General features: G+C 42.8%; 2 protein-coding genes across 3 annotated transcripts in view; both read left to right on the top strand.

Moving 5' to 3' along the window:
• The window catches only part of LOC307124665 (interferon-induced very large GTPase 1-like), a 31,488-nt gene extending 12,931 nt beyond the window's left edge, over positions 1-18,557 (top strand). The window contains exons 2-5 of the mRNA XM_079814041.1: positions 435-539; positions 8,784-9,386; positions 12,851-14,013; positions 14,373-18,557. Of these exons, the coding sequence (XP_079670167.1) occupies positions 518-539; positions 8,784-9,386; positions 12,851-14,013; positions 14,373-16,508 (3,924 nt within the window). The 5' untranslated portion in view covers positions 435-517 and the 3' untranslated portion in view covers positions 16,509-18,557. The remainder of the gene's footprint in view (positions 1-434; positions 540-8,783; positions 9,387-12,850; positions 14,014-14,372) is intronic.
• Positions 18,558-20,504: 1,947 nt separating this feature from the next.
• pkn1b (protein kinase N1b) overlaps positions 20,505-27,817 on the top strand; it is a 67,381-nt gene continuing 60,068 nt past the window's right edge. The window contains exon 1 of one of the 2 annotated variants that reach the window (XM_079814185.1): positions 20,505-20,965. In XM_079814185.1, the coding sequence (XP_079670311.1) occupies positions 20,936-20,965 (30 nt within the window). In that variant the 5' untranslated portion in view covers positions 20,505-20,935. The remainder of the gene's footprint in view (positions 20,966-27,817) is intronic. The other variant, XM_079814186.1, reaches the window with a different exon arrangement.

Raw genomic sequence — 27,817 nt, forward strand, 5'->3', positions numbered from 1 at the left:
GTGTTCATATAACACTGGGGATGTTGCTGATGATACATTTGAATTACCAGGAAACTTGCTTGTGAGTGACAGAAGTTGCAATGTGACTGGATGATATTTAATTGTTGACTTTTTGATTTTTTGTTTTTAATAAAATGTGTTATGATTTAAATTTTTTTTGCAATGTACTAGTGTAAGGTGGGAGGTACATATCCATGTTTATAACTCAAAAGTTAAGAGTTTAATAAGGAATATTTTTGTATCGTAACAGGACTAAAATCAAACTGTATTTCATTCATGCATAACAAAATGCATATTTTACATTAGTAAGGCAAGTCACTCATCACTGATCTGCTGGTAGAGTTTCATACTACAGGAGAGAACAAACAATTAGTGAAATTAGCAGGACTCAGGACTGTGTGTTAATGACTGAAAATCACTTAAATCTCTTACAGGATGATGAACGGACGTCAGGGGTCAAAGAACATGGTTGACTGAAGCCTAAACATAGAGAAGGAGGAGAAAATAAAATATAAACATGACCACCACTGAAAACACAGGTAACGAACACAGAGAAATCTGACATCTAAATGATTATCTATTGAATTAAAAGTACTTAATTTACATATTTTGTCAAACATATCTCAGCAACATGATGGTTCTATCAGCATCTCTCCAACAGCTCATCTCTTTCTCTACTTCTGTCCATTCATTAATAATTACTCCAGGCATAGCCATGGGAAGTATATGTTAAATACATAGGTGGAAGATTCAAGATTCAAGAGTTTTATTTGTCACATACACAGTTATATACACAATATACAACTGGCAGTGAAATGTAAACAGGTCCGCTCCATGGACAGTGCAAATAACAGTTACAAGAACACAAGGGAAATTAAAATAGAAATAGAATACAATTAGAATAAAAAGTATTAACATAAGTAGAGTTATAAATAAATCAAGTAAGATAAAAATAGGAAATAAGATAAAAATAAAAAAATAAAATAAAAATATAAAATATAAAGTAAGTGGATATGATAAGTGAGATAAACTGTAGACCTAAAAATAAGTGGTTAACATAAAATATATATATATATTTATATATAGAGAAGTATGATGTGCATGCAATAGGTATAATTGCAAATCGGAGTATAATGTGCAAACAGGAGTATGATGTGCAAACAGGTTTATTACAGGTTGTTACACAGTAACAATAGGAACGTAAAGTGCAGTGCAATGGCAGTATGTGAATGTTAATGTATAAACTGGATGTTTATGCGTGTGCGGGGTGAAGTGAAGTCACGTGACTGAGTTCAGGAGTCTGATGGCCTGGGGGAAGAAACTCCTCCTGAGTCTTTCAGTCTTTGCCATCAGGCTACGGAAGCGCTTACCAGATGGCAGCAGGGTGAAGTGAGAGTTTGCAGGGTGATTTATGTCTCTGATGATTTTGGTAGCTCTACCTCTGCAGCGTTTGGTGTAGATGTCCTGCAGAGACGGGAGAGCTGAGCCTGAGATGCGCTCGGATAAGCGCACCACTCTTTGCAGGGCTTTGCAGTCGTGACTGGTGCTGTTCCCGTACCACGCTGTGATGCACTGAGTCAGGACACTTTCTATCGCCCCTCGATAGAAAGTTTTCAGGATGGCTGGTGAAACCCTGAATTTCCTCAGCTGGCGCAGGTGGTACAGTCTTTGCCTGGCTTTTTTCACCTGTGTCTGGATGTGTGTAGTCCAGGTCAGATCCTCGGAGATGTTCACACCCAGGTATTTGAAGCTGCTCCCTCTCTCTACCGGTGTCCCGCTGATCATGAGAGGGGAGTATGACCGATGCTGTCTCTTCCTGAAGTCCACAATCAGTTCTTTGGTCTTGTTAACATTCAGAGAGAGACAGTTGTCCTGGCACCATGATGTCAGTTGCTCCACTTCGTCCAAGTATGCCGTCTCATTGTTGTTGGAGATGAGACCCAGGACAACAGTATCATCAGCAAACTTGATGATCGAGGTGGAGCTGTGTGTGGACAAACAGTCATGGGTGTAGAGAGAGTAGAGCAGGGGACTCAGCACACAGCCCTGTGGAGCTCCAACACTCAGGGTGATGGAGGTGGAGGTGAACTGGCCTACTCTCACCGCCTGGGGTCTGCCAGTGAGGAAATCTTCAATCCAGAGGCAGAGAGAAGAATTCAGGCCTAGATCCAAGAGTTTGTGTGTTAGCTTAATGGGAACTATGGTGTTAAAGGCTGAGCTATAGTCAATAAATAGCAGCCTGACATAGTTCCCACTTTTGCTGTCGATGTGAGTGAGGCAGGAGTGAAGGACGTGAGAAATGGCATCTTCAGTCGATCTATTGGGACGATAGGCAAACTGAAGAGGGTCCAAAGTGTCAGGAATGGAGGAGCAAATGTTGTTTTTAATGAGTCTCTCAAAGACCTTCATGACTAAAGATGTGAGAGCCACTGGACGATAGTCATTTAGGCAAGAGGGTTTACTGATCTTAGGTACAGGGATGATGGAGGATCGTTTGAAGGAGGTGGGGACAACAGATGTAGCAAGGGACTCGTTAAATATGGATGTAAAGAGCCCTGCGAGCTGATCAGCACAGGACCGCAGAACACGACCTGAAATACCATCCGGCCCAGCAGCTTTCCTGACATCCACACGTTTGAGTGCCCTCCGAACCTCGTCCTCCGAGACAGAGATCACGTGACCGTTGCTGCTCTGAGGGACTCTCTCTGACGCGTCACTCGCCGGAGTCGCGCTGCCGCGATTACCATCAAGCGAGCGTAGAAAGAGTTTAACTCGTTCACCAGCAACGGATCAGCTCTCACCTCTGCAGAGGATTTAGTTCCAAAAGCACAGATGGTCCTCAGTCCCTGCCACATCCGCCGGGAGTCGTTGAGTTGGAAATGAGATTCCACTCGGTCTTTATAGCGGAGTTTTGCGGCTTTAACGGCGCGCCGGAGGGCGTAACATGAAGCTTTGTACTCCCTCATATCCCCCGTTACGCCGCATTCACACGGGGCTTCGGCGTCAACGCTTGACGGAGGGCGTGGCTGAAGCTTGGTGCTGACGCGACCGTCATAGTGACAACAGCTAATCACATTACTTGCCGCTTGGACCACAACACAACACAAAAAAAGCGCCTTTTTTGACAGCTAGTCTGTGAGACTATTTTGTGTATGAAAACTGATCACTTTAATATTTGATTCCTCATTTGGCTGGGGGATAGCGCCTATTTGAACCACACATGATATGATATGCTGCCTGTCATTCAATGATAAACAGAGTACACGGACGGAATACAAGCATGATACATTCCAGATTCTCCAACCGTCTCTGCCACCTCCTTCCAGGCCTGGTCTCTCCAGTTTGTGTCCCGGTATGTAAATAATGATTGGTAGTAAAGGACCGGGTGATTATCCACCGCAATTATTAGCTTTTCCTCCATTTTAGATCGTTCTTTACTCTTCATTCACTCTTCATTCACCGGTGTTTTAAACGAACGCGATTGGCTAGCGTCTGCTCTAGGATATTTGCATAGGGTGATCTGATTGGATGACGCCTGCGTTGGCGCTTGAAAAGTTGAGAAATCTTCAACTTTTGCCGCTTGCAACGCCAGTGAAGCGCCGCGACGGAACCCACAATTCAGTTCGGCAACGCATGACGTCACCCATTCAAAGTAAACGAGAAGCGTTGACGCCGACGCCCCGTGTGAATGCGGCGTTAGGAGACCGGCATTGTAAGCGGTAGTGCGCGAGTTTACTGCAGTGCGAATTGAACTGTCCACCCACGGTTTCTGGACAGACAAGTTGGACAGACTTTTTTTTTTTCAAGTTTTGCTATTTGCCAGATTTAAGTTATATGCATGTGCTTACGGGTGTTACACGGCATTTGGCCTTTTACCAATTACATTACTTGCCCACCGCCCCACCGTCATTTGCCAATTTTATAGAAATAAAATGGACGCTACAATAATGTGAGACAGTTATAAAAATAATAGGCTAATTAACCAAAAACTAAGCATTCGTTTTAAAGTAATCCCAAAGATCTTTTATTTAGCCTATTTGCACTTATTATTTTGTTGATAAAACGTTATTATTTAATATAAGCAAATTTGTAAATACTATTTTATTGTTGATGCATTTCATTATTATTAATGAACCAAAAACGAATCATTAATTTTACAAAAAGACCTTTCATTTATTTATGTTAATGCAGGTAAACAAGTTTGTCATTGAGCCCTTTTATTTTTGTGGGTTTTTTTTCATTACGAGTAAAATTTAAATCAACATTAAGCATTAGTTTTGTTCCAGGAAAAGGAAAGATAGTACACCATATGCATTACCGGTATTACGATGTGACGCATCAAAAGACAACATAACCTATTATAATCAGTGAAATTGTCTACACTGGATGCAACGCAGCACATTATTCATTAAGGTTTGTTTACACATGCGTTGCTGTCAACACTTGACTGAAGATGTTGACTGAAGATGTTTTTTCTGGTGTTACATGAATGTGATTGGCTAGCGTATGTGCTAGGTTATTTCTATAAAAGCGACGCCTGTGTTGCCGCTTGAAAAACATTTTTCATTTTCTGCCACGGACGCCAGTGATGCGATACAACGGACCCACAATGCATGACATCGCCCATTCAAAGTAAATGAGTAATGTTAAAGGAGACACCCCTTGTGAAGGCCATGTCCTTCTTGGGGATGAGAAAACGGCGGCTGTAAAAGCCCGACTTGCTGCGGTCCGTGGCCACGTTCTAATAGACGGAGCTATTTTTCCTCTGTGCCGTTGACTGTGGTGAGGGCATCTGTGGCAGTGCTGTGGATGTATGTCGAGCATGTGCACGCCAAGCTCCTGGTGGGCCTCCATAAAAAATGGGGTGGGAATGGTCCTTTTAAAGCAGGCAATCTGAGTTTGCAGCAATGCAAGACTCATTCTCTCTCGGGGGGGCAGGTGGAGTCAAAGAGCACAGATTCTGTATGGGCGCATCCCAGGCAGGTGGCACACTCCGAGTGCTTATCAGACTGAGACTGCATTCGTGAATCGTAGGTGGTTTATGTTCTCTCATGAGAGCATGACCATGTCGGTGTGTTGTTTGTCTTGCCTTTCTCTTAAGGGCTTGAGCGCTCAGCGCGCTGTGTGCCGTCGAGTTTGGTGGCCACGCTCCCTTTGTCTCACATGCCTAGTAGCTTACAGATGGGATTGCTTATGCTGAATCAAATTCAGAGTTAACAGCTATGCTTTCCAGGTGGCTGGGGCATTGTGCAATGTGTAAATCGCTTTGCCACCCCCATGCCTTTTTTACATTTACATTTACTTTTATGCATTTAGCAGACGCTTTTATCCAAAGCGACTTACAACTTGGGGGTACAATAAGCGATTGGTCGTGAAGAGTCGAGTGAGCGCAACAAGTGCCTGAAATACTTGGTCCGTGTACATTTCTCAGTGTAGCACAGGCTAGAGTAGGGCGGGAAAGAGGAGGAAAAGAGGAAAGGATAGTTTTTTTTATTTTATTTTTTTTATTAGGAGGTTAAGTGCTCACGGAAGAGATGAGTTTTTAGTTGACTTTTGAATGTTGTCAATGAATCCGCATTTCGGATGGCGGTGGGCAGATCATTCCACCAGCTGGGAACGTTGAATGAAAATGTTCTGGAGAGGGATTTTTTGCCTCTCTGTGATGGTACCACAAGCCTTCGCTCCTTAGCTGAACGAAGGCTTCTGGTGGGGGTGTGACGACGTAAAATCGAGTCAAAGTATGCAGGAGCTGAGTGCGTGGTGGCTCTGTAGGCAAGCGTCAGCGACTTAAACTTGATGCGAGCAGCGAGTGGTAGCCAGTGCAGAGAGATGAAGAGTGGTGTGACATGGGTCCTTTTGGGCTCGTTGAAGACCAGACGTGCCGCTGCATTCTGGATCATTCGAAGTGTTTGGATCGCACAAGAGGGGAGTCCAGCCAGAAGCGCATTGCAGTAGTCAAGTCTAGAAATAACCAGGGCCTGGACAAGAAGCTGTGTTGCGTGTTCTGTTAGGAATGGTCTGATCTTCCTGATGTTGTAGAGCGCAAACCTGCAAGAGCGAGCTGTCTTAGCAATGTGATCTCTGAAGGACAACTGGTCATCAAATGTAACTCCAAGATTTCTGACTGAATTTTTTCCCCGGATATGCATCTTAAAACTTAGCAGTATGGAACTATATTGGTTCCAAAATATGAAACACCAAAGGTGCCATAATCTGCGTAAAAATGGGCTCTCACTACCTTTGATGATGGGGTGGCAGTGCCTCTGTGCTGTACTCTTAATGCACATTGGTAGTTCTGAGCTGAGGTTGAGCTCCGTACAGTGACTGACCGTATTTAAAGTCAAGCACTGGCCCTTTGCCAGACAATGTCCACCTTGGTGGTCCAGAAGTACCCCCTGGCTAAACCTTGCAGAGGTGATTGTGCCCAACAGTCCTCTACAGTTCAGAATCAGGCTGAGGTAGTTAAGAGCTTTTCCCAACATGATTAGTGTCACTTGTGGGCTGCACCGCAGTCTGCTCGGCGCCAAGGGCGATGCCTCACCGCTCTCAGTCCCCTCTTCTCAGCGGAGTGAAGACAACAGTGTGCGATGCCATGCCTCGTCGCTTTCGTTCCCTGCTAAGGAAGGATTTGAGGAAGACAGTGTGCAACACCACAAAGCCTCTACACTCTTGTCCCCTCCTTCAGTTGCCAGTGGACAGCAAGGTTCGGCTCAAGATCGTCACTGGGCCTTCTCAAGCACTCTCTGTCCCCCCTATGGAAGCAGATTGGTGTTGAACCGCACACCTAGACTCCACTTCAGGATGCTATGCCTCCCGAGGCCGGTCCCTGCCTTCCTCAGGGGTAGGGCAGCGGCCCTACCGCGGGTAAGTCTGTGGTGCAGGGGGGCTCTTTGGTGTAGTTCATGGAAGCCTGGCTATCGCTTCTGAGACCATCCCGCTGGCTCACCACCATCAGGTTTAGTTATGTGATTAAGTTCAGGGGCATCCACTTAACTTCTGTGTAGAGCAGCAATGCCCCTTTCTGGCGGAAAGAGATCAAAGTCCTACTGGAAAAGGATGTGATCGAGCTGGTCCCTCCAGCCAATATAAGGTCAGGGTTCTACAGCCCCTACTTCATTGTACCCAAGAAATGCAGTGGGTTACGACCAATCTGGGGTCTGCACATGCTCCTGTTCAAGAAGCGCATTTTCAAATGCATCCATCCCCAAGATTGGTTGGCAGTGATCGACCTGAAGGACGTGTATAATTTTACCTCTGCGCTTTGCTTTTGAGGGCCAGGCATATCTGTACAAAGTCCTTCCCTTCAGGCTGGCCCTGTCGCCCAGTGTCTTCACGAAGGTCGTGGAGGCAGCCATTGTTCCGTTGAAAGAACGTGGCATTCACTCACATCACTCAACTACCTCGATGACTGGCTCATAGCTCACTCGCAAGAACAGCGAACACAGGGACAGTGTTGGGACTTCAGGTCAACTGAGACAAGAACAAACTCTCCCCTTTGCAGAGGATCTCTTATCTTTGTATGGAGCTGGACTGTTGAATTGGTTCAGAGGCAGGACAGCGGCCCCACTGAAACACTTTCAGAGGCTCCTTGGGTATATGGCAGGCGCAGCCGCAGTAACGCCACTCAGGATGCTCCATATGAGACTGCTTCAACACTGGATCATGGCCAAGTCCTGAGATGGTGTGGCAGAGCGACACGTATCGGGTACACAACAAGCTCACACGGCAGCCTGCGCTTCCAGGATAGTGGCGACTCCATCCCCAGGTTGATATGGGACCTCTTTGGAGCCGCACAGGTAGACTGGTTTTCCTCTCTGGACTCAACCCATAACCAGTTGTTCTATTCTCTGACCGACAGAACCCTCGGCACGGATGCACTGGCACACAGACATTGTGCAAAGTCAGGGAGGACGAGGAGCAGGTCCTGTTAGTTGGCCCATATTGGCCCAACTGGACAACCACAACCTATGGCACCGGTGTCCAGACAGAAACTCCATGTTGCGGAGGTTCTAGGCGATCTTGGTCCTCTACCCCAGGCAGTGGTAAACACCATCACTTCCACTAGAGCCCCCTCAACTAGGCGTCTCTATGCATTGAAGTGGAACCTGTTCATCGAATGGTGCTCTTCCCGCCGGGAAGTTACCACATTCGTTTTTTTACTGATACGTGTTATTGTAATGAGTCAAATTTAATTTATGACTTTTGTTTCATTCGCTGACTGTTCCTTCTCCCATTAAAAAATGGCGTAAAAGTGAGCTTCCTATCAGTACGTTTTTATATACACTGTAAATAAGATAATTTGTTGAGTCACCTTAAACTGTTACCCTGTTGCCTTGCAATTTCATGTTAACATAATACCTTTCTTGTAGAATAAACTAATAATTAAAGAGAAAACAGCCACTCTTTTAGTGAAAATAGAGCAAATGAAACGATTCTGGCATGTGTGAGCTTTCTCAATGCCCAGGTCACAAAACAAAAGAGGTCAATTCAAATCCCCCTCTCACTTGTGGATTCTGGTAATTTCTTTCCAATAACTATGATGTTTGATTAAAACTCTCAAAATTAGCATTATAACATGCAACATATCACATGTGCTCTGTGTTATTGTGTGATGTGAGGAGGATTGTGAATATTAAATATCTGATTCAACTATTTGCAGTGAGAATTGTTCTGTTGGGGAAAAGCATGTCAGAAAATAGTAGAGTCTCTGTCCTTAGCTGCGCCCAAGACAAACATCTCAGATAATCAGTTTGATCAGTTTTTAAATGTTGTTCTTCTATCAGTTTCAGAGGGTGAGAAGCTGAATCTGGTCGTGTGCGGGAGTGACGGGCCATTAAAATCCTCCATATCAGAGCGGATCCTGCTGCAGACAGAAGGAAGATCCGACGTGGAGCTTCATGGACGTCTGGTCAGTCTAGTGGAGCTTCCAGCTCTGTTCAACACTCGGCTCTCAGAGGAGGAAGTGATGCGTCAGACTCTCCGCTGTGTCTCTCTCTGTGATCCTGGAGTTCATGTTTTCCTCTTCATTATTCCTGATGGTCCACTCAATAATGAAGACAAAGCAGAAATGGAGAAGATCCAGAGGATATTCAGCTCAAGGATCAAGAAACACATGATGATCCTTATAATGCAGAATTCAGAGCATCAGACTGCAGAACTAAATGGAGAAACAAAGACTGTCATTGAGAGCTTTGGAGGACGACATTGTTTCTTTGGTCCCACCACACAAGTGCCTACATTGATGGAGAACATTGAGCAGATGCTGAAAGAAAACAGACAAGAGTTTTTTTCCACAGAGACATTTTTTGATGTTCAGATGAGAAAACTGCTGCAATATGAAGAGAAGAAGAAGAAAATGCATCCACTAGAGACATATTTACTGTCAGGTAATGGCTAGAAAAGCAGTTTGATTCATAAAGTATGCAGATCGACAGTCAATCTGCATTAATATACACAGTTTTAGGTAACAGTGGCCCACAGCTGATTTGCAGTAGGATTAAGACAGTAATAACGTGAGTTAGCCGGTTATACCTACACAATATAAAAAGTCTCAGTTACGTATGTAACCCTCGTTCCCTGAAGGAGAACGTCACGTCGGGGACCGTCGAATAGGGATCTTGCACGCGAGAGCCAATCTACTTCGAGTGTAACTAAACGAGCCAATGCACATTGGCATGCAATGATTGCACTAACTGCTCATAAATGAGGCACAGGTGCTTACATCAAATTAGTTTTTTGCTGAGGAGCCGAGTAGTTGAACTGGCACCCCAGCAGGGTACTGAGGACATGGTGACGGGATGTGGCATCTCCGTTCCCTCCTTCAGGGAATGAGGGTTACACACAGTGGGTACGGACCCCCTTACATTTTTCACTCTGTTATATTGCAGCCATTTGCTAAAATCATTTAGGTTCTTTTTTTTCTCATTAATGTACACAAGTACCCCATATTCACAGAAAAACACAGAATTGTTGACATTTTTGCAGATTTATAAAAAATAAATAAATGAAATATCACATGGTCCTAAGTATTCAGACCCTTTGCTCAGTATTTAGTAGAAGCACCCTTTTGATCTAATACAGCCATGAGTTTTTTTGGGAAAGATGCAACAAGTTTTTCACGCCTGGATTTGGGGATCCTCCTCGCAGATCCTCTCCAGTTCTGTCAGGTTGGATGGTAAACGTTGGTGGACAGCCATTTTCAGGTCTCTCCAGAGATGCTCAATTGGGTTTAAGTCAGGGCTCTGGCTGGGCCATTTAAGAACAGTCACAGAGTTGTTGTGAAGCCCCTCCTTCGTTATTTTAGCTGTGTGCTTAGGGTCATTGTCTTGTTGGAAGGTGAACCTTCGGCCCAGTCTGAGGGCTTGAGCACTCTGGAGAAGGTTTTTGTCCAGGATATCCCTGTACTTGGCCGCATTCATCTTTCCCTCGATTGCAACCAGTCGTCCTGTCCCTGCAGCTGAAAAACACCCCCACAGCATGATGCTGCCACCACCATGCTTCACTGTTGGGACTGTATTGGACAGGTGATGAGCAGTGCCTGATTTTCTCCACACAAACCGCTTAGAATTAAGGTCAAAAATTTATATCTTGGTCTCATCAGACCAGAGAATCTTGGAGAATCACCATCTTGGAGTCCTTCAGGTGTTTTTTAGCAAACTCCATGCAGGCTTTCATGTGTCTTGCACTGAGGAGAGGCTTCCGTCAGGCCACTCTGCCATAAAGCCCAGACTGGTAGAGGACTGAAGTGATAGTTGACTTTTTACAACTTTCTCCCATCTCCCGACTGCATCTCTGGAGCTCAGCCACAGTGATTTTTGGGTTCTTCTTTACCTCTCTCACCAAGGCTCTTCTCCCCCGATAGCTCAGTTTGGCCAGACAGCCAGCTCTAGGAAGGGTTCTGGTCGTCCCAAACGTCTTCCATTTAAGGATTATGGAGGCCATTGTGCACTTAGGAACCTTAAGTGCAGCAGAATTTTTTTTGTAACCATGGCCAGATCTGTGCCTTGCCACAATTCTGTCTCTGAGCTCTTCAGGCAGTTCCTTTGAATGATTCTCTGCAGCCATATCACCCTGTAGCCCAAGACTGGTTTCCCACTGAAGCTAAGCAGGGCTGAGCCTGGTTAGTACCTGGATGGGAGACCAAATTGGGAAAACTAGGTAGCTGTAGGTAGAGGTGTTAGTGAGGCCAACAGGGGGTGCTCACCCTGTGGTCTGTGTGGGTCCTAACGCCCCAGTATAGTGATGGGGACACTATACTGTAACAAGCACCGTCCTTCGGATGAGACGTTAAACCGAGGTCCTGACTCTCTGTGGTCATTAAAAATCCCAGGATGTCCTTCGATAAAGAGTAGGGGTGTAACCCCGGCATCCTGGCCAAAAAAATGTGCCCATTGGCCCCTGTCCATCATGGCCTCCTAATCATCCCCATATATATATACGATTGGTATCATCCCTCAGTCTCCTCTCCACCAATCAGCTGGTGTGTGGTGGGCGTACTGGCGCAAAATGGCTGCCGTCGCATCATCCAGGTGGATGCTGCACATTGGTGGTGGTTGAGGAGATTCCCCCCTTCTATGTAAAAGCGCTTTGAGTGAGTGCCTAGAAAAGCGCTATATAAATGTAATTAATGATTATTATTATTATTCTCATTTTCTCTGACATGCACTGTGAGCTGTAAGGTCTTATATAGAAAGGTGTGTGGCTTTCCTAATCAAGTCCAATCAGTATAATCAAACACAGCTGGACTCAAATGAAGGTGTAGAACCATCTCAAGGATGATCAGAAGAAATGGACAGCACCTGAGTTAAATATATGAGTATCACAACAAAGGGTCTGAATACTTAGGACCATGTGATATTTCAGTTTTTCTTTTTTAATAAATCTGCAAAAATGTCAACAATTGTGTTTTTCTGTCAATATGGGGTGCTGTGTGTACATTAATGAGAAAAAAAATGGCTGCAATATAACAAAGAGAGAACAATTTAAGGGGGTCTGAATACTTTCCGTACCCACTGTACGTAACCGAGACGTTCTCATTCAGTCAGTCACTGCTGACACCACATCGTGGACCAATGAATAGGAAATTCCTACCGAAGCGCATTTGCCTCTGATCCCTTCCAGTGCCCTGTTACCTCTCTCTTACCTGATTAGATGGGGCTCACACAGAGAAGTCCATCACTGCTGTCCCACATGACCAGCTCAGTGACTTATTGGATAACACTGGGAAAGCGTGCCCTAGTAGGAGGGAACGCTGCGGAACCCACATCGTACCCCGAAGGAGTTATGTGGAGTACAATGCTGAGCCGTAGCTCGCAACCGAGAGGGGGCTCTCCCAAGGGAAAGATACAGGCTTCCGTTTAGGAAGTAGATTGGCTAGATTCCTATTTCTCGGTCCCCAAAGTGGCATCGGGAGTGACTGACTGAATGGGAACACAAAATTATGTATTTTGAACACCCAGTAGAAAATCAATAATTAATCATACTGACAGGTTGTGATTCTGAGGAGCAAGCTGGTCCAAATAAACTGGGTACTGACCCATATTTCAAGAGCAAGCATTTTGTAAATCCTGCATTGACCATATGACATCTGTAACTTCTGTAGCTCATGTGTCCATTGTGCTAACACAAGGATTTCAAGCCTTAATTGAAGAAAATGTCTGAAGAGATGGTGTATCACTGAATTGCTCCACCAGTCCATAACTCTTTGGGTGTAGTTTTTGATCCATAACAAATGAAACATCACCAAACTAATTCAAATTGGCATTACACTTCATGTGCAAAATTTTGCTTGCAATTTTTACTTCTGATGCTTTATTAAATTAAACATGTTGATGCACTTCCTCTTTTACAGATTCAGCAGAGAGTGAAGATGATCTGAGGATTGTGCTGCTGGGAAAAACTGGAGTTGGGAAAAGTGCAACAGGAAACACAATCTTAGGAAGAGTTGTGTTTAAGGCAGAATTATCCCACCAGTCAATAACTAAAGAAACTCAGAGAGAAACAGCTGAAACCAACGGCCGGCACATTGCTGTAATCGACACTCCAGGACTGTTTGATACTGAACTTACAAATGAGGAGATCCAGAGAGAAATCAGCAACTGCATCTCCATGATTCTGCCTGGACCGCACGTGTTCATCATTGTGCTCAATTTAGGACAACGATTCACTCAAGAAGAAGCAACATCAGTGAAGATCATCCAAGAGACGTTTGGTCAAAACTCTTTGATGTTCACCATGGTGCTCTTCACCAGAGGAGATTTTCTGGAGAACAAAACCATTGAAGAGTTTATAGGAAAACCTGGATCTGCAATCAGAAACCTGATTGAAGCATGTGGAAACAGATACCATGTGTTCAATAATAATCAGACTGGAGACCGAACACAGGTGTCTGATCTACTGGAGAAGATAGACGCCATGGTGAAAGCAAACGGAGGGAGTTTCTACTCATGTAAGAGATTCAGACAGATGGAAAGAGAAAAACAAGAGCAACAGATGAAGATCCTGATAGAGAGAGTGGAGCGACTAAACAGAGAAAGAGAAGAACTGATGAACAAACTAGAAAAAGAGAAAGCGAGAAAGAAGGTAGATACGGAGGAAGAAAGACAGAATCATGATGAAGAGCAAAAGAGAAGGAAAGAGGAGGATAAAAACAGAAGAGAAAGAGAGAAACACATTTCTGATGAACAGATTCAGAGACTCAAGAGTAAAATGGAGGATATAATCAGAGAGAAAGAGAAAATAGAAAGAGAGAGACAAGAACAACTAGAGGATTTAGAAAGACTGAAAGAAGAAAGAAACGCAAGAGAAGCTCAACAAACGGCTTTCAATGAGAAACTGAAATTCATTGAAAAACAGCACGAAGAGGAACAAAAACATTTTGAAGAGAAAATGGAATATTATGAATGTTATGAAGATGAACTAAAGAGAAGACGAGTGGAGTGGAGAGAGGAATGTGAAAGAGAGAAAGAGAACATGATTAAGAAGTTCTACACTGAAACTGATGATTCAATACAGGTGGGTGTTCATGTCACTTTTGCTCTTTCAAATTTGTACTGTTAGGGATAGTGTTTAGACCAGGGGTGTCCAATCCTGTTCCTGGAGGGCCACTGTCCTGCAGAGTTTAGCTCCAACCCCAATTAAACACAGCTGAACCAGCTAATCAAGATCTTATTAGGCATACTGGAAACTTCCAGACAGGTGTGTTGAGGCAAGTTGGAGCTAAACCTTGCAGGACAGTGGCCCTCCAGGACCGACTTTGGACACCTGGTTTAGACCATTAAAGTCACACAAGGAAAGTGATTTAGAACTTAAGAAAATATTATTTCCCAAGTCTTTGCCTATTGCATCATTTTTGTTGGTTTTTATTCCTAAAGAACAAAGCGTACAGGAAACTGGAGACCGAATACAGCAAGTGGACCTGGAGGTTTCGCACTGCCATGATGGAAACTGAGATTAAACTGCACAACAAAATAGAAAATGAAGCAATTCATGAGGTTGAGAAAACTGATCTTCAAAGAGAACTGAAGAAGACAAGTGAAGAAGTGGAGAAATCAATGTCTGAATTCTTTGAGAAAGACAAATATAAAGATACACTGATTCAGTGGAAAACATCATTTGAACTCAAAATCAAGGAGCTTCAGGAAAACATTGTGAGAGAAACAAAGAGGAAATTAAATGAGATTCTTCAGCAGCGAGACCGGAAGAAAGCGATTGATGCTCAGAGGACAATTCATGAAAACACTCTCTATGAAAAGAGCAAAGAACTTGCCTTAAAACTCAAAGACAAAGCAAACGATGAGGAAACACTGAAGAAAGAGTTTGATTTGTTTTGGGAACAATGTGTGAAGAAGATCATCAGAGACACTCCTCCAGTAAAAGACATTGACGTAATGAAAGATGTGAGAGAGATCGTCAGTGACACCTATGAAGGGCGTCTCCCTGTAGACCACTGGGGGGAGAGGAGGGATATTTTTAATGTGCCTAATTATTTAGGTTATGTAAAAATAAAGAAATCCAGTGGATTTACAGGAGTTTTCACAAATGCCTACAGATCAACTAAGCAGACGCTTGGTTACATTCTATCTAAAGAGGATGAAGTCCAAATAAGATCCTTAATCACAAATGTTGCTCAGAAGACCGACAAAACAATTCAGTCATTTGCAATGTCAAAGATGGGCTACAACATCAGCTGCATTCAACAGATCACAGATTACATCAAGGCAAGAGTAATGCAACATGAGGAAGGATCAGTGGAATATGTGTTTAAGAATGAATTCTTCATAGATTTTGTTTATTCCATCTTTAAGAGAGCAAACAAGATGATCACTGACCAACACATGATGTTCAGGGAATCCAATGATCCTGTAATATATGTTGAGAAGAAGAGAGAAGAGTACTATAGTATTTTCCAGAAATACTGTCATGGAGCAACATCAGCTGCCATTTTCGGTAAGATCATCTGTCAGAAACTGAAAGAGCCCATTGAGCAGAGCGTCTACAAGAAGACTGCCAGAGATCTGACAGATGAAATGAGAGCAAACTGTGAATCAATGAATGGAAACAGATCGAAACTGGAGAAACACATCCTGAAGACACTGGCAGAAGAGGAGGATTTTGACAACTACATGGAGTACATTGATAATCCCAAAGAATACTTCAAGAGTTTCATCAGAGAGGAAGTCAGTCGGTACATCACACAGTTCAGATTCAGTGTTTTACCCAAGATGAGGAAGAACATGAAATGCCTGCAGCAGAAGATCATGAAAGCAGCTCATGAATCTACTGAACATGTTCAAGAGAACAAAAGAGGTGTTGGTTTGTGGTTGAAGAGTTTCACACAGCGGCTCTCAGATGAGCTGATCTTCTCTGTAAAAGACCTCAGTGGAGTGAAATATGATGATGTTGATGATTTCAACCTCCTAGAAGATGTGATTAGACAAGAACTTCCTGCTATAGTGTCTGATATCTGCAGTAGATTCAACACAAAGACATTTCCATTAAATCTGGACTGTAAGTTCAGGCCAGATGAGATTCTGATTGATCACTTCTGTCAGTGCTGTTGGGTTCAGTGTCCGTTCTGTAAAGTCACCTGCACCAACACCATAGAAAACCATCACGGAGATCACAGTGTTCCTTTCCATCGTGTAAGAGGAATTAATGGCACATGTTACGAATTAACACAGAATCTCTGTGCTGATACTTGCACAGATTTATTGGGAAGTGATCAGCATTTTTACACATCAGGTGGAAGGTTTCCATATAAAGAATACAGAAGTGCAGGAGGGATTTATGCAAAGTGGAGCATAATTTCCACTGACTTTTATGATCAGATGCACTGGAAGTGGTTTGTGTGCAGATTCCAGAAAGATCTGGAAAAATACTACAGTAAAACATTTGAGGGGAGGGGTAAAATACCAGATGAATGGATAAACTACTCAAAACAAGAAGCTATTGAGAGTTTAGATTTCGGTTTACAATGGAATGGAGAGAAATTTTGCACCATCCTTTAGTAAGAAATTAGTTTCTATCACATTCACCAGAGCGATAAAATATTAATCGATAAAGCTCAAAAAAATGTATATTGTTCAACTAGGGGTTGAACAACTTCAGATTTTTTTTGTAATTTATGTGATGGAAGTCGAGTCGTCATCGACTAGTCGTTGATGACGTCATTAAAGGTCCCATGGCGTGGATTTTTTAAAATTATTTTATAATGTTTCCTGAGGTGTACTTATAATGTTAGTATGATTTTTACATCAAAAAATGTCATAATTTAGAAATAAAAGGCATTTTTCTATACTGATATTAGCCCTCTGGCTGAATGCTCTGTTTGAAGGGGCGTGTCTGCTGTGAGACTTCAGTGAAAATGCCCACTGTTGTGATTGGCTGACATCTTTGCATTTGAAATGAGTGTTAGATTTTATGGCGGATGAGGCGTGGTTTAGTGAGGTCTGCAGACTGCAAGACAAGCAGACCAGACGGAGAGCTCTGGAGAAAGATTGCTGAGATAAGTAATATTGTACTGAGTTGTTGAGAGCGCTGTGAGCGCGAGTTTTATTTTGTTTGTATCTGAGACTTCTGAATAAACACCCATTCACGCGACCCTGTCTTCTTCCTCCTTATTCTACGAACTTGTGGAACCCCTCTCGAATACTTTTACTAAGTTTTTTTTACCATTACAGCAGTCGAGCATTATTTTTCGATCTTTTCCCATCACATGAACGGCTGCAGTGATGAGCATTGAGTACACAGACAGTCTGTTGATCGCTTGAATGCAGTGATCTCATCATTGCAATGTTATTTCTCTCACGAAATGCTTTCAGCACAACTAACAGCAAACACGACATCGACATGAATACAGTAAGAGCTTTGTTGTGTCATTCGTTATAACGGCAGTTTGGGCAAGTGTGCAGATACACTCGCAACGTGTGATTCACAGATCCAAACAATATAAAGAGAGTTCTTTGATCACTAATCTAGCATCTAATCACAATTTAAATAAAAGATGTTTTATTTGTACACTCCTTCACCTCTGTAATATGTTCATTTACAGCTCAACCTCTCTGTGTCATCCATCTACTACTACACTTCTCAAAAGTAGCTACAGTGAAACCAGTCATGGTCATTTTGTAATAACTCGTTGTGTATAGGCTCAGTATTTTTCTCCTTGGACTCTTTATCATCAAGTCTGCGATGTGTGTCATGTCTGACGTTCCTGTGGAGGATAGGATTTACTACATCAGTTTACAGGCGAAAAACTTGCAATGACGGTGCCAGTTCTCCTATGGCCAATTAACAAACAGCATATGATTATAATTCTGGCAACTTTACAGGTCAGAGGTCATAATAGATCGGAATATTCGAAAGATCGGAGGCAACATGCCGGAGACGGGTTTATTGAGGATGATGTTGATTAAATAATTATTAAAGTGCAATATTCGAACAATCGGAGTCATCACACCGGAGACGGGTTTATTGAGAATGACATATCGATTTAACAATTATTAAATTGTAATATTTGAACAATCGGAGTAATCACGCCGGAGACGGGTTAATTTAACTCCATTAATGCTGCGTTCACACCAAAGGTGAATAGAGCGTCTGGCGCGAGTGATTTCAGTGTTAAGTCAATGGAAAGGCGCGTTGAAGCGTGTCTGGAGGTCCTTCGGGGCGATAGACACGTTTTGCGCGGCGTGATGGACACGATTCCGCCTCATTTGTGCATCCAGTTCTGGCGAATGACGCGAATTTGACGCTAATTGAGCGTCTTGCGCGAATTGAGCGTCTTGCGCAAGTGGTGTTTTTAGTGCATTCACGCATTTGAAGCGAATTCACGTCTGACGCCTGAGTTGAAAAATTTTAACTTTGGCATCAATTCGTGCCGCGTTAACCAATCAGGAGCCTGCTCGCTGCTGTCACGTGGTAAAATGACGTGATGAGAAACCCCGCATAATTTAAAAATACTACTATTGTGTCACAAAATGTAGTTTTAAGACTTTTTCAGATGAGAATGTAGTAGTTTAAAGCTCAAATCTGTGGTTTATTTATAAAGAGAGCGCCTATTTAAAAAAAAAAAAAAAAATCTTGCGCTTTTGGAGTTGTGAGATCCAGGCGATCACCGGGCACTCAGCGCTCATTAACCCCGGCAAGAGCATCCTTTCCTCGGCCAGTCCTTCTGCCGTTTACCGCTGGCTCTGATGGCCTGTAGTGGTTCGTCTTGTGTAGATCTAACGGCCGATCTTTGCTCTCATGAATCTATAATTTGTTGTCTGACAAATCATTTTGACTGAGGGCAAAGAAGTTTCATAACTTTTATTTTTTAAGGATATTTAAATATACATGCAGTGAAGATAATGTAGGAATTGCCTGGACCACATTTATGTGGCTATTAATGTTTAATGTATATTTTTAATGAAAATGAAAAGAGGCAGAGTGATGTTTAATGACATATTTCTCCTGGAGCACCTTGAACGCGCGTCTATTTCGCTTCAAAAGCCCGATTTCTACGCACGTCCACAGCTGGATTCAAAATGTTCAAGCATCCAACTAGATGCGATTTTGACGCTCTATTCGCGTTTGGTGTGAACACAGCATTAGGGTTTATTTGTCATGGTAATTTTCTCCAAACCACTTGAGGGCAGTGTCAGTAGATTGACAGCAAAATTGCAACAGTTGCTACTGTCTTGTATTCCAAATATTCATTGCTTGATGACATCATTAATCCAAGATGGCTGACAGCAATAGCCAAGTGCCAAATGCCGCAGGCATATGTGAAAAACTCAGAGGTCAATTGAGCTAAAAAATAGTATGTACAGTAAAGTATGATGAATATGTTAGTTTTTTTATAAACTAAAATTTAGAGTAAAATGACATTTTTATACACCAAAAACTAACTCAACATCATGCAACAACGGAGTCAGATTGCATAAAGTCTGGTTTCTGTAACCTGCTAGTATATCGGTTCTATTTTTGCAAAGATGTTATGATTTGTCTTATATTGTAATAAAACAGACATTTAACAAATATATCAACATAAATAACCATTAAAAATGACATATTACGGCATTAAATGGGAACTTTACACATACATACTGAGACAAATTTGCATTTTGCCTCCCAAACAGGGACAGCACAGGTCAAGCGTTCAGTTCAGGATAACAGAGAATATCCTAGAGGACAGTGTGTGTGAGGAGGAGTGTGTGCCAGCAAAGCCCAGCTCTAGGTTTATAGTTCCTACAATATGTGTTTTATTGTTATTATATTATATATATTTTTTTTTAATAACTGAGCTGATATGCATAGTATAACATGCCATAATAAAAACACAATGTTCCATATTGTCATCTGTGGCTTTATGTCCCGTTTTATGCCTTTGTTGCATGGTGTACACATACGTGGACAGTTAAATAATTTTTAATAAAACTACATTTTGTAAAAATTAAAATGGATTTCAATTTTAGCATCATTTTAAAATAATAATAAAAAAAAAAGAATCTTTAAATTTGTTTCCCATAATTCATGCATGAAAGGGTTAAAAAAGAAAGAAAGAGAAATCAGACGACGACGGTGTCAATGTGATCCACAAGGGGGCGCAATTTTCCAACTTTAACACAAGTAAACGCTCGTGTATTGGAGATGTATATTCAAGCGTTTGCAACAGCTGATTGATTCACAGGGAGTGTAAAAAAAAACCTTGCAATTGCAGAATTGGGACATACAGGCTTTATAACTGACCCAACGTCTAGTGTTTAGCCTATTCAGCCACGACAACCCAGGTGTATTTCAACCATAGTTTATATGTATACTGTGATATTTTGAGTGTGAACGGATAGGATGAAGTCAGTGAGAGCAATAATAATTAGTGTATTATATTCCTAATCAATGTAATTTCACTTGGCCTAAAGCTCAACACGTGTCGTAAGACAATTAAAGTGAAAACGAAAGCGCGCACTTTCTATGGCGGACACAAGAAGCGTCCGTCACATGACCGCGCTCCGGTGCGCACAGAGTCGGCTGGACGGGCTCCAGAGCGCGCGCCACCGGGGAGCGCGAGATTACTGCGCGTGCTTGAGTCTCATCAGCGAATGACAGCGGCAGGACGGATAACTCTGCGGAGTCCGAAGATGCCCGTTAGGCTCTAATTCTGGACTTCATTTAGCCTATTCCAGTGTACCAGGGGTGAATATCTGTCCCGGGCGCACGGAAAACTACTTCCTATGAGCTGCATTAATGAATGCGATCCAAACTAAACTGAGCGACTAAGAAAACTTATTTGCCTCATCAAGGGAGTTCACACGGGTTTTCGCAGAAATGTCTCCGAGGATTTGATCTTTATGACCATCGCACCTGCTTGAGTATTGCCGTTATGATGTGAGCGGTTAGTGAAACTGAAGCTGCTCAGGTGAGAAGATCGGCATCTCCGTTCCTGTCACCTGAGATGGCCATCAACATCACCGGCTCCATGCGTGTAAGTTTAGACCATCTGTCGCTCCTGTGAATGAGCTGTGCTCTAATGTGCTTCACATAATCTATTTTTTATTTGTGTGTGTGTGTGTGTGTGTGTGTGTGTGTGTGTGTGTGTGTGTGTGTGTGTGTGTGTGTGTGTGTGTGTGTGCGTCTTAACTGCTACCTGAATACCTATGTAAAATGACACTCAACAGACAGAATGAACACATTCTGCTTTCTCGTAAAACCTTAATAAAGGCAGTCGAGAGCAATATTTTCAGGATTTGTTTATTTTAAATTTTTGTAAGTCTTGCAAACGGTCTGCCAAAGGTTAATATTTACGACTATTGGCCAGAAAACGTATGCATCGATCAGGCATAACATTATGACCTATTGTGTTGGTCCCCCTTTTGCTGCCAAAACAACCCTGACCCGTCGAGGCATGGCCTCCACTAGACCCCTGAAGTTGTGCTGTGGTATCTGGTACCAAGATGTTAGCAGCAGATTCTTTAAGTCCTGTAATCAGACTTGGATTGGACTTGTTTGTTCAGCACATCCCACAGATGCTCGATTGGATTGAGATCTGGGGAATTTGGAGGCCAAGTCAATGCCTCAAACTCATTGTTGTGCTCCTCAAACCTGAAGCATTTGTGCTTTGTGGCGGCGCATTATCTGCTGAAAGAGCCACAGCCACAGGGAATACCGTTTCCATGAAAGGCTGGACATGGGCTCAACAATGCTTAGGTAGGTGGGACGTGTCAAAGTAACATCCACATGGATGGAGGACCCAAGGTTTCCCAGCAGAACATTGCCCAAAGCATCACTGCCTCCACCGGCTTGTCTTCTTCCCATAGTGCACCTGTTGCCATGTGTTCCCCAGGTCAAGCCACACACACACACCCGGCCATCCACGTGATGTAGAAGAACACGTGATCATCAGACCAGGCCACCTTCTTCCATTGCTCCGTGGTCCAGATCTGATGCTCACATGCCCACTGTTGGTGCTTTGGGTGGGGTCAGGGGTCAGCATGGGCACTGGTCAGCGGCTGTGCCGCCCCATACACAACAAACTGAGATGCTCTGTGTATTCTGACACCTTTCTATCAGAACCAGCATTAACTTCTGGAGCAGTTTGAGCTCCAGTAGCTCGTCTGTTTGATCGGCCCACACGGGCCAGCCTTTGCTCCCCACGTGCAACAATGAGCCTCGGCCGCCCATGATCCTGTGGCCGGTTCTCCACTGGTCCTTCATGACCCTGTGGCTGGTTCTCCACTGGTCCTCCATGACCCTGTGGCCGGTTCTCCACTGGTCCTTCATGACCCTGTGGCTGGTTCTCCACTGGTCCTCCATGACCCTGTGGCCGGTTCTCCACTGGTCCTTCATGACCCTGTGGCCGGTTCTCCACTGGTCCTCCATGACCCTGTGGCCGGTTCTCCACTGGTCCTTCATGACCCTGTGTCCGGTTCTCCACTGGTCCTTCATGACCCTGTGTCCGGTTCTCCACTGGTCCTTCATGATCCTGTGTCCGGTTCTCCACTGGTCCTTCATGATCCTGTGGCCGGTTCTCCACTGGTCCTTCATGACCCTGTGGCCGGTTCTCCACTGGTCCTCCATGACCCTGTGGCCGGTTCTCCACTGGTCCTCCATGACCCTGTGGCCGGTTCTCCACTGGTCCTTCATGACCCTGTGTCCGGTTCTCCACTGGTCCTTCATGACCCTGTGTCTGGTTCTCCACTGGTCCTTCATGATCCTGTGTCCGGTTCTCCACTGGTCCTCCATGACCCTGTGGCCGGTTCTCCACTGGTCCTTCATGACCCTGTGTCCGGTTCTCCACTGGTCCTTCATGACCCTGTGTCCGGTTCTCCACTGGTCCTTCATGACCCTGTGTCCGGTTCTCCACTGGTCCTTCATGATCCTGTGTCCGGTTCTCCACTGGTCCTTCATGATCCTGTGGCCGGTTCTCCACTGGTCCTTCATGACCCTGTGGCCGGTTCTCCACTGGTCCTCCATGACCCTGTGGCCGGTTCTCCACTGGTCCTCCATGACCCTGTGGCCGGTTCTCCACTGGTCCTTCATGACCCTGTGTCCGGTTCTCCACTGGTCCTTCATGACCCTGTGTCCGGTTCTCCACTGGTCCTTCATGATCCTGTGTCCGGTTCTCCACTGGTCCTTCATGATCCTGTGGCCGGTTCTCCACTGGTCCTTCATGACCCTGTGGCCGGTTCTCCACTGGTCCTCCATGACCCTGTGGCCGGTTCTCCACTGGTCCTCCATGACCCTGTGGCCGGTTCTCCACTGGTCCTTCATGACCCTGTGTCCGGTTCTCCACTGGTCCTTCATGACCCTGTGTCCGGTTCTCCACTGGTCCTTCATGATCCTGTGTCCGGTTCTCCACTGGTCCTCCATGACCCTGTGGCCGGTTCTCCACTGGTCCTTCATGACCCTGTGGCCGGTTCTCCACTGGTCCTCCATGACCCTGTGTCCGGTTCTCCACTGGTCCTTCATGACCCTGTGTCCGGTTCTCCACTGGTCCTTCATGATCCTGTGTCCGGTTCTCCACTGGTCCTTCATGATCCTGTGGCCGGTTCTCCACTGGTCCTTCATGACCCTGTGGCCGGTTCTCCACTGGTCCTCCATGACCCTGTGGCCGGTTCTCCACTGGTCCTCCATGACCCTGTGGCTGGTTCTCCACTGGTCCTTCCTCTGAGCACTTTTGATAGAGACTGACCACTGCAGACCGGGAACACCCCACAAGAGCTGCAGTTTTGGAGATGCTCTGACCCAGTCGTCTAGCCATTACAATCTGGCCCTTGTCAAACTAGCTCAAATCCTTACGCTTGCCCATTTTTCCTGCTTCTAACACATCAACTTTGAGGGCAAAATGTTCACTTGCTGCCTAATATATCCCACCCACTAACAGGAGATGAAGAGATCATCAGTGTTATTCACTTCACCTGTTATAAGCTCACAGGTGACCTTCAAGGTCATAATGTTATGCCATATATATATATATATATATATATATATATATATATATATATATATATATATATATATATATATATATATGTATATATATATGTGTGTGTGTGTGTGTGTAACCCATATATATTTTCAGTTTAAATTTTTTGTAAGTTTTAATCATTTTATTATGTGCTTTTGTCATTTTTATTTGTGCTTTTATTTCTTTATTTTACCCATTCTATGTAGTTTTCTTTTATTTGTAGTACTTCAGCTCAAACTTATTTCTGGCAGTTGCCAATGCAACTATTACAATTTTTGTTTAAGTTCTTCATCTAATGTTTATATTTGATTTCAGTTGATGAAAACGACTTTTAGTTTTAGTTAACATAATACACTATATCTACTCAATAAAACTGTGGCAACAGATTGCAAACAATATTGTTAATTCAATTCAACAAATAAGAATTGAGTTAGAATGAATCAAATTCATTCCTTAAAAGTCAACCATTTAAAATGAGTTTCTGCAAATGTAAACAATAATATCTGAATAACAGACAGACATCAAAGATGAATTAAGAACTCTTTATTTTTTATTGCCAACATTGAAGACAGCCGATGATAACAAGCAGAATCACTGAAGGAAAGAGAAACGCAATAACTGACTTCAGTCACAGATGAAAGCAATTGAAGATAAAAGACAATACATCACTCTTATTACAAACCAGACTTTATTTCTGTCATTCCTCTACAGAGGTTCATATTGAGAATGAACAGGTTAGAAAATATTTGGTCACCATTATGGCGATCAGTGTTTCATGTAGTTGGCCAGTTTGCGTAGCATATATTACAAATTTTTGTGATATGTTTGCATTAATTAACCCTTATTTTTCCTATGCTGGATTGTAGACTGTAAATAAGCGCAAACATGAGTGGGTGAATGTCAGGCTATCAGGGTTTATGTGCTTGATTTGGTTTTTGGTCTTGTTTAGTTTCCTTGATTTTCATCCGCTTCTATGGTTTTTCATTGTTTGATTGATTGACACACCTGGTATTCATTGCGTCGATTGCTTTGGTCTGTATTTAAGTTCTGTTTTCCTTCTTCGTTAGATATCGTTGTATTGTTCTAGTTTTCATGGTTCCGGTATTCCAAGTATTTTGAGAGTATTGCTTTATTAAAGAATTGCTGCACCTAGATCCTGACTCTTTTTACCTGCGACCAGCGCTAACAAAGGTGAACTCTTCTCTGCCCTCATTCAACCTCTTGAGGATTTACTACAGTGTTGCAATTATATAATGAGCTCTGTGAAAAATAATTTCCTTATTTAGCATTTGGACTGGAGTGTAATCCGTTTGCTGGCGTAATTTTGGATAAATTACCTGGATTTGCTCTTTTTGTAATCTTTGTTCTGGATTAGGAGGCTTCAGCAGGTTTGTCCTTTGAAGTAAAGGTGGTCGGCATATGTTTCAGTCCTGTGTTAGTTTTGTGTACATGAATCCTGTAAATAGTGATGGTCTTGTCAGCAAATCTAGAGTTTCAAGAGTATCTCCTTGAAGGAATAATTCTGTCAGGTGGTCGTTTTGCAAAAAGCTTTAGATTTAGATGTAGAGTTTGGTGTGTCTGTTTGTGATCTTTGTGATGTTTACTGTACACTCTCAACATAAGAGTACACAATTGTACCTTTTAAGGTACAAGTGACCATCACTGGGGTGGGACCCTTAAGGGTACATATTTGTGCCTCTAAGTCAGGGGTAGGCAAGTTCGGTCCTAGAGAGCTGATGTCCTGCAGAGTTAGGCTCCAACCCTACTAAGCCCCCACAGTATAAAACTCATGGCTCCCAGCATGCATTACAGCATTAAATATGTCACCATTGTTGAGATTCATATGCTGATTCTGGATATCTGTGTGCGTCTAAACTTTTTTCCCCTTAAAATGTATTTAAAAATAAAATCAGAATTCAGAATGTCTGATCTGTGGCAAAAAAGTATTGTTGGTGAATATTATTTATTAATATTTTAAGTCAGTTATGAGTTTAGTCAAACATTTTTCTTCATGACAGTTTTTATTTATGGCTTCTTTTGATTTGAACAGATTATGTTTTGTTAACACTTTAACACTGTAACAAAAACCACAAACTCACATAAAAGCCAAGAGTCAAACAGCCCAACTAACGGAACACTGATCACCATAATGGTGACCAAATATTCATTTTCATTAAAACTTCAACATCTAAAACTTTGTTAATTCTCAATAAGAGCTTCTATAGATGTCTTTCAGGGTTGGAGCCAGATTTTGCAGGACAGCGGCTCTCTAGGACTGAACTTGCCTACACCTGCTCTAAGAGGAAAACAATGGTTTAATTGTACCCTAAGGACCAATTGTGTACCTTTAAAGGTACAGTTATACATTTCCCCAAGGAACAAAATTGTACCTCCACTGTATCTTTTTTTTCTGAGAGTGTAGGAAAAATACAGATTGAATTATTCTAACCCCAATTATGAATCTCATCTTGCTTTTAGGGATTTTTTGTTAAATAAAATTACCTCACTAATGAGGAGCATTGTGTTACTTGGTATAGTAAGACAGGTATAGATTTAAAAATCTTTTCAGCGAATGAACGATAAAAACATTGGCTAATTAGCTAATCAGAATCCAGTATTTAAAGTGTTTGAGCATTTAAAGCGGCAGACGACAAAACTGCTGCGCTTATAATAAACAGAACGTTATCTTCCATTTGCCTGGATATAGTTAGCCACTAATACAGTTATCGTTTTTATTCATGTTGTGAACGGGCCTTTGCTGCTTTATGCAACAACAAAAAATCAGAGAGGCTCTCTGTCGCATCGACGTTTCAGCTTCATCCAGGAAAGAATTAAAAATTAAACAGCTTTTCTTGAACTGAGCTGTACTGTGGACGAGAAACTGCCTCAGCTGTTCTCCATCAGTGCAGTACGTCTACCAGTAAGATCTCACACTTGTCATTAATGTTTCAACACAAACCTGAACTTATGGTCACAGGCCAAATTAGGCCCAGAATTACTCAATGCAAGGTCATCACACATTTGGATGTACTTGAAACATTTTGGATTTTCACTCGGTAAATGCTTCAAAGCTTAAAATTGAACATTTTAAAGTAGAAAGACTAAAAAATGTAGAAATGAAAAGTAGAAAAGACTCATAAAAGTTAACTTAAATGCTATATGCTATTAGGTATATAATAATAATTAATAATAATAATGTGTTATTTATATAGCGCTTTTTCTGGGTACTCAAAGTGCTTACATATGGAAAGGGGGAATCTCCTCAACCACCACCATCCACCTGGATGATGCGGCGGCAGCCATATTGCGCCAGAACGCTCACCACACACCGGCTGATTGGTGGAGAGGAGATAGAGTGAGGAAGCCAATCAGTATATGGGGATGATTAGGAGGCCATGATGAAGGACAGAGGCCAAATGGGCAAATTTGGCCAGGATGCTGGGGTTACACCCCTCTATATCACGCAATTCTGACTTTATATCTCTCTGACTTTATATCTTTCAACTCTGACTTTATATCACGCAATTCTGACTTTATATCTCACAATTCTGACTTTATATCTCACAATTCTGACTTTATATCTCTCAACTCTGAATTTATATCACACAATTGTGACTTTATATCTCTCAACTCTGACTTTATATCTCACAATTCTGACTTTATATCTCACAACTCTGACTTTATATCTCTCAACTCTGACTTTATATCTCTCAACTCTGACTTTATTTCACACAATTCTGACTTTATATCTCGCAATTCTGACTTCATATCTCACAATTCTGACTTTATATCTCTCAACTCTGACTTTATATCACACAATTCTGACTTTATATCTCGCAATTCTGACTTTATATCTCACAACTCTGATTT

This window comes from Gobio gobio (assembly GCF_949357685.1).
Source record: "Gobio gobio genome assembly, chromosome: 1".
NCBI classification, from domain to species: Eukaryota; Metazoa; Chordata; class Actinopteri; order Cypriniformes; family Gobionidae; genus Gobio; species Gobio gobio.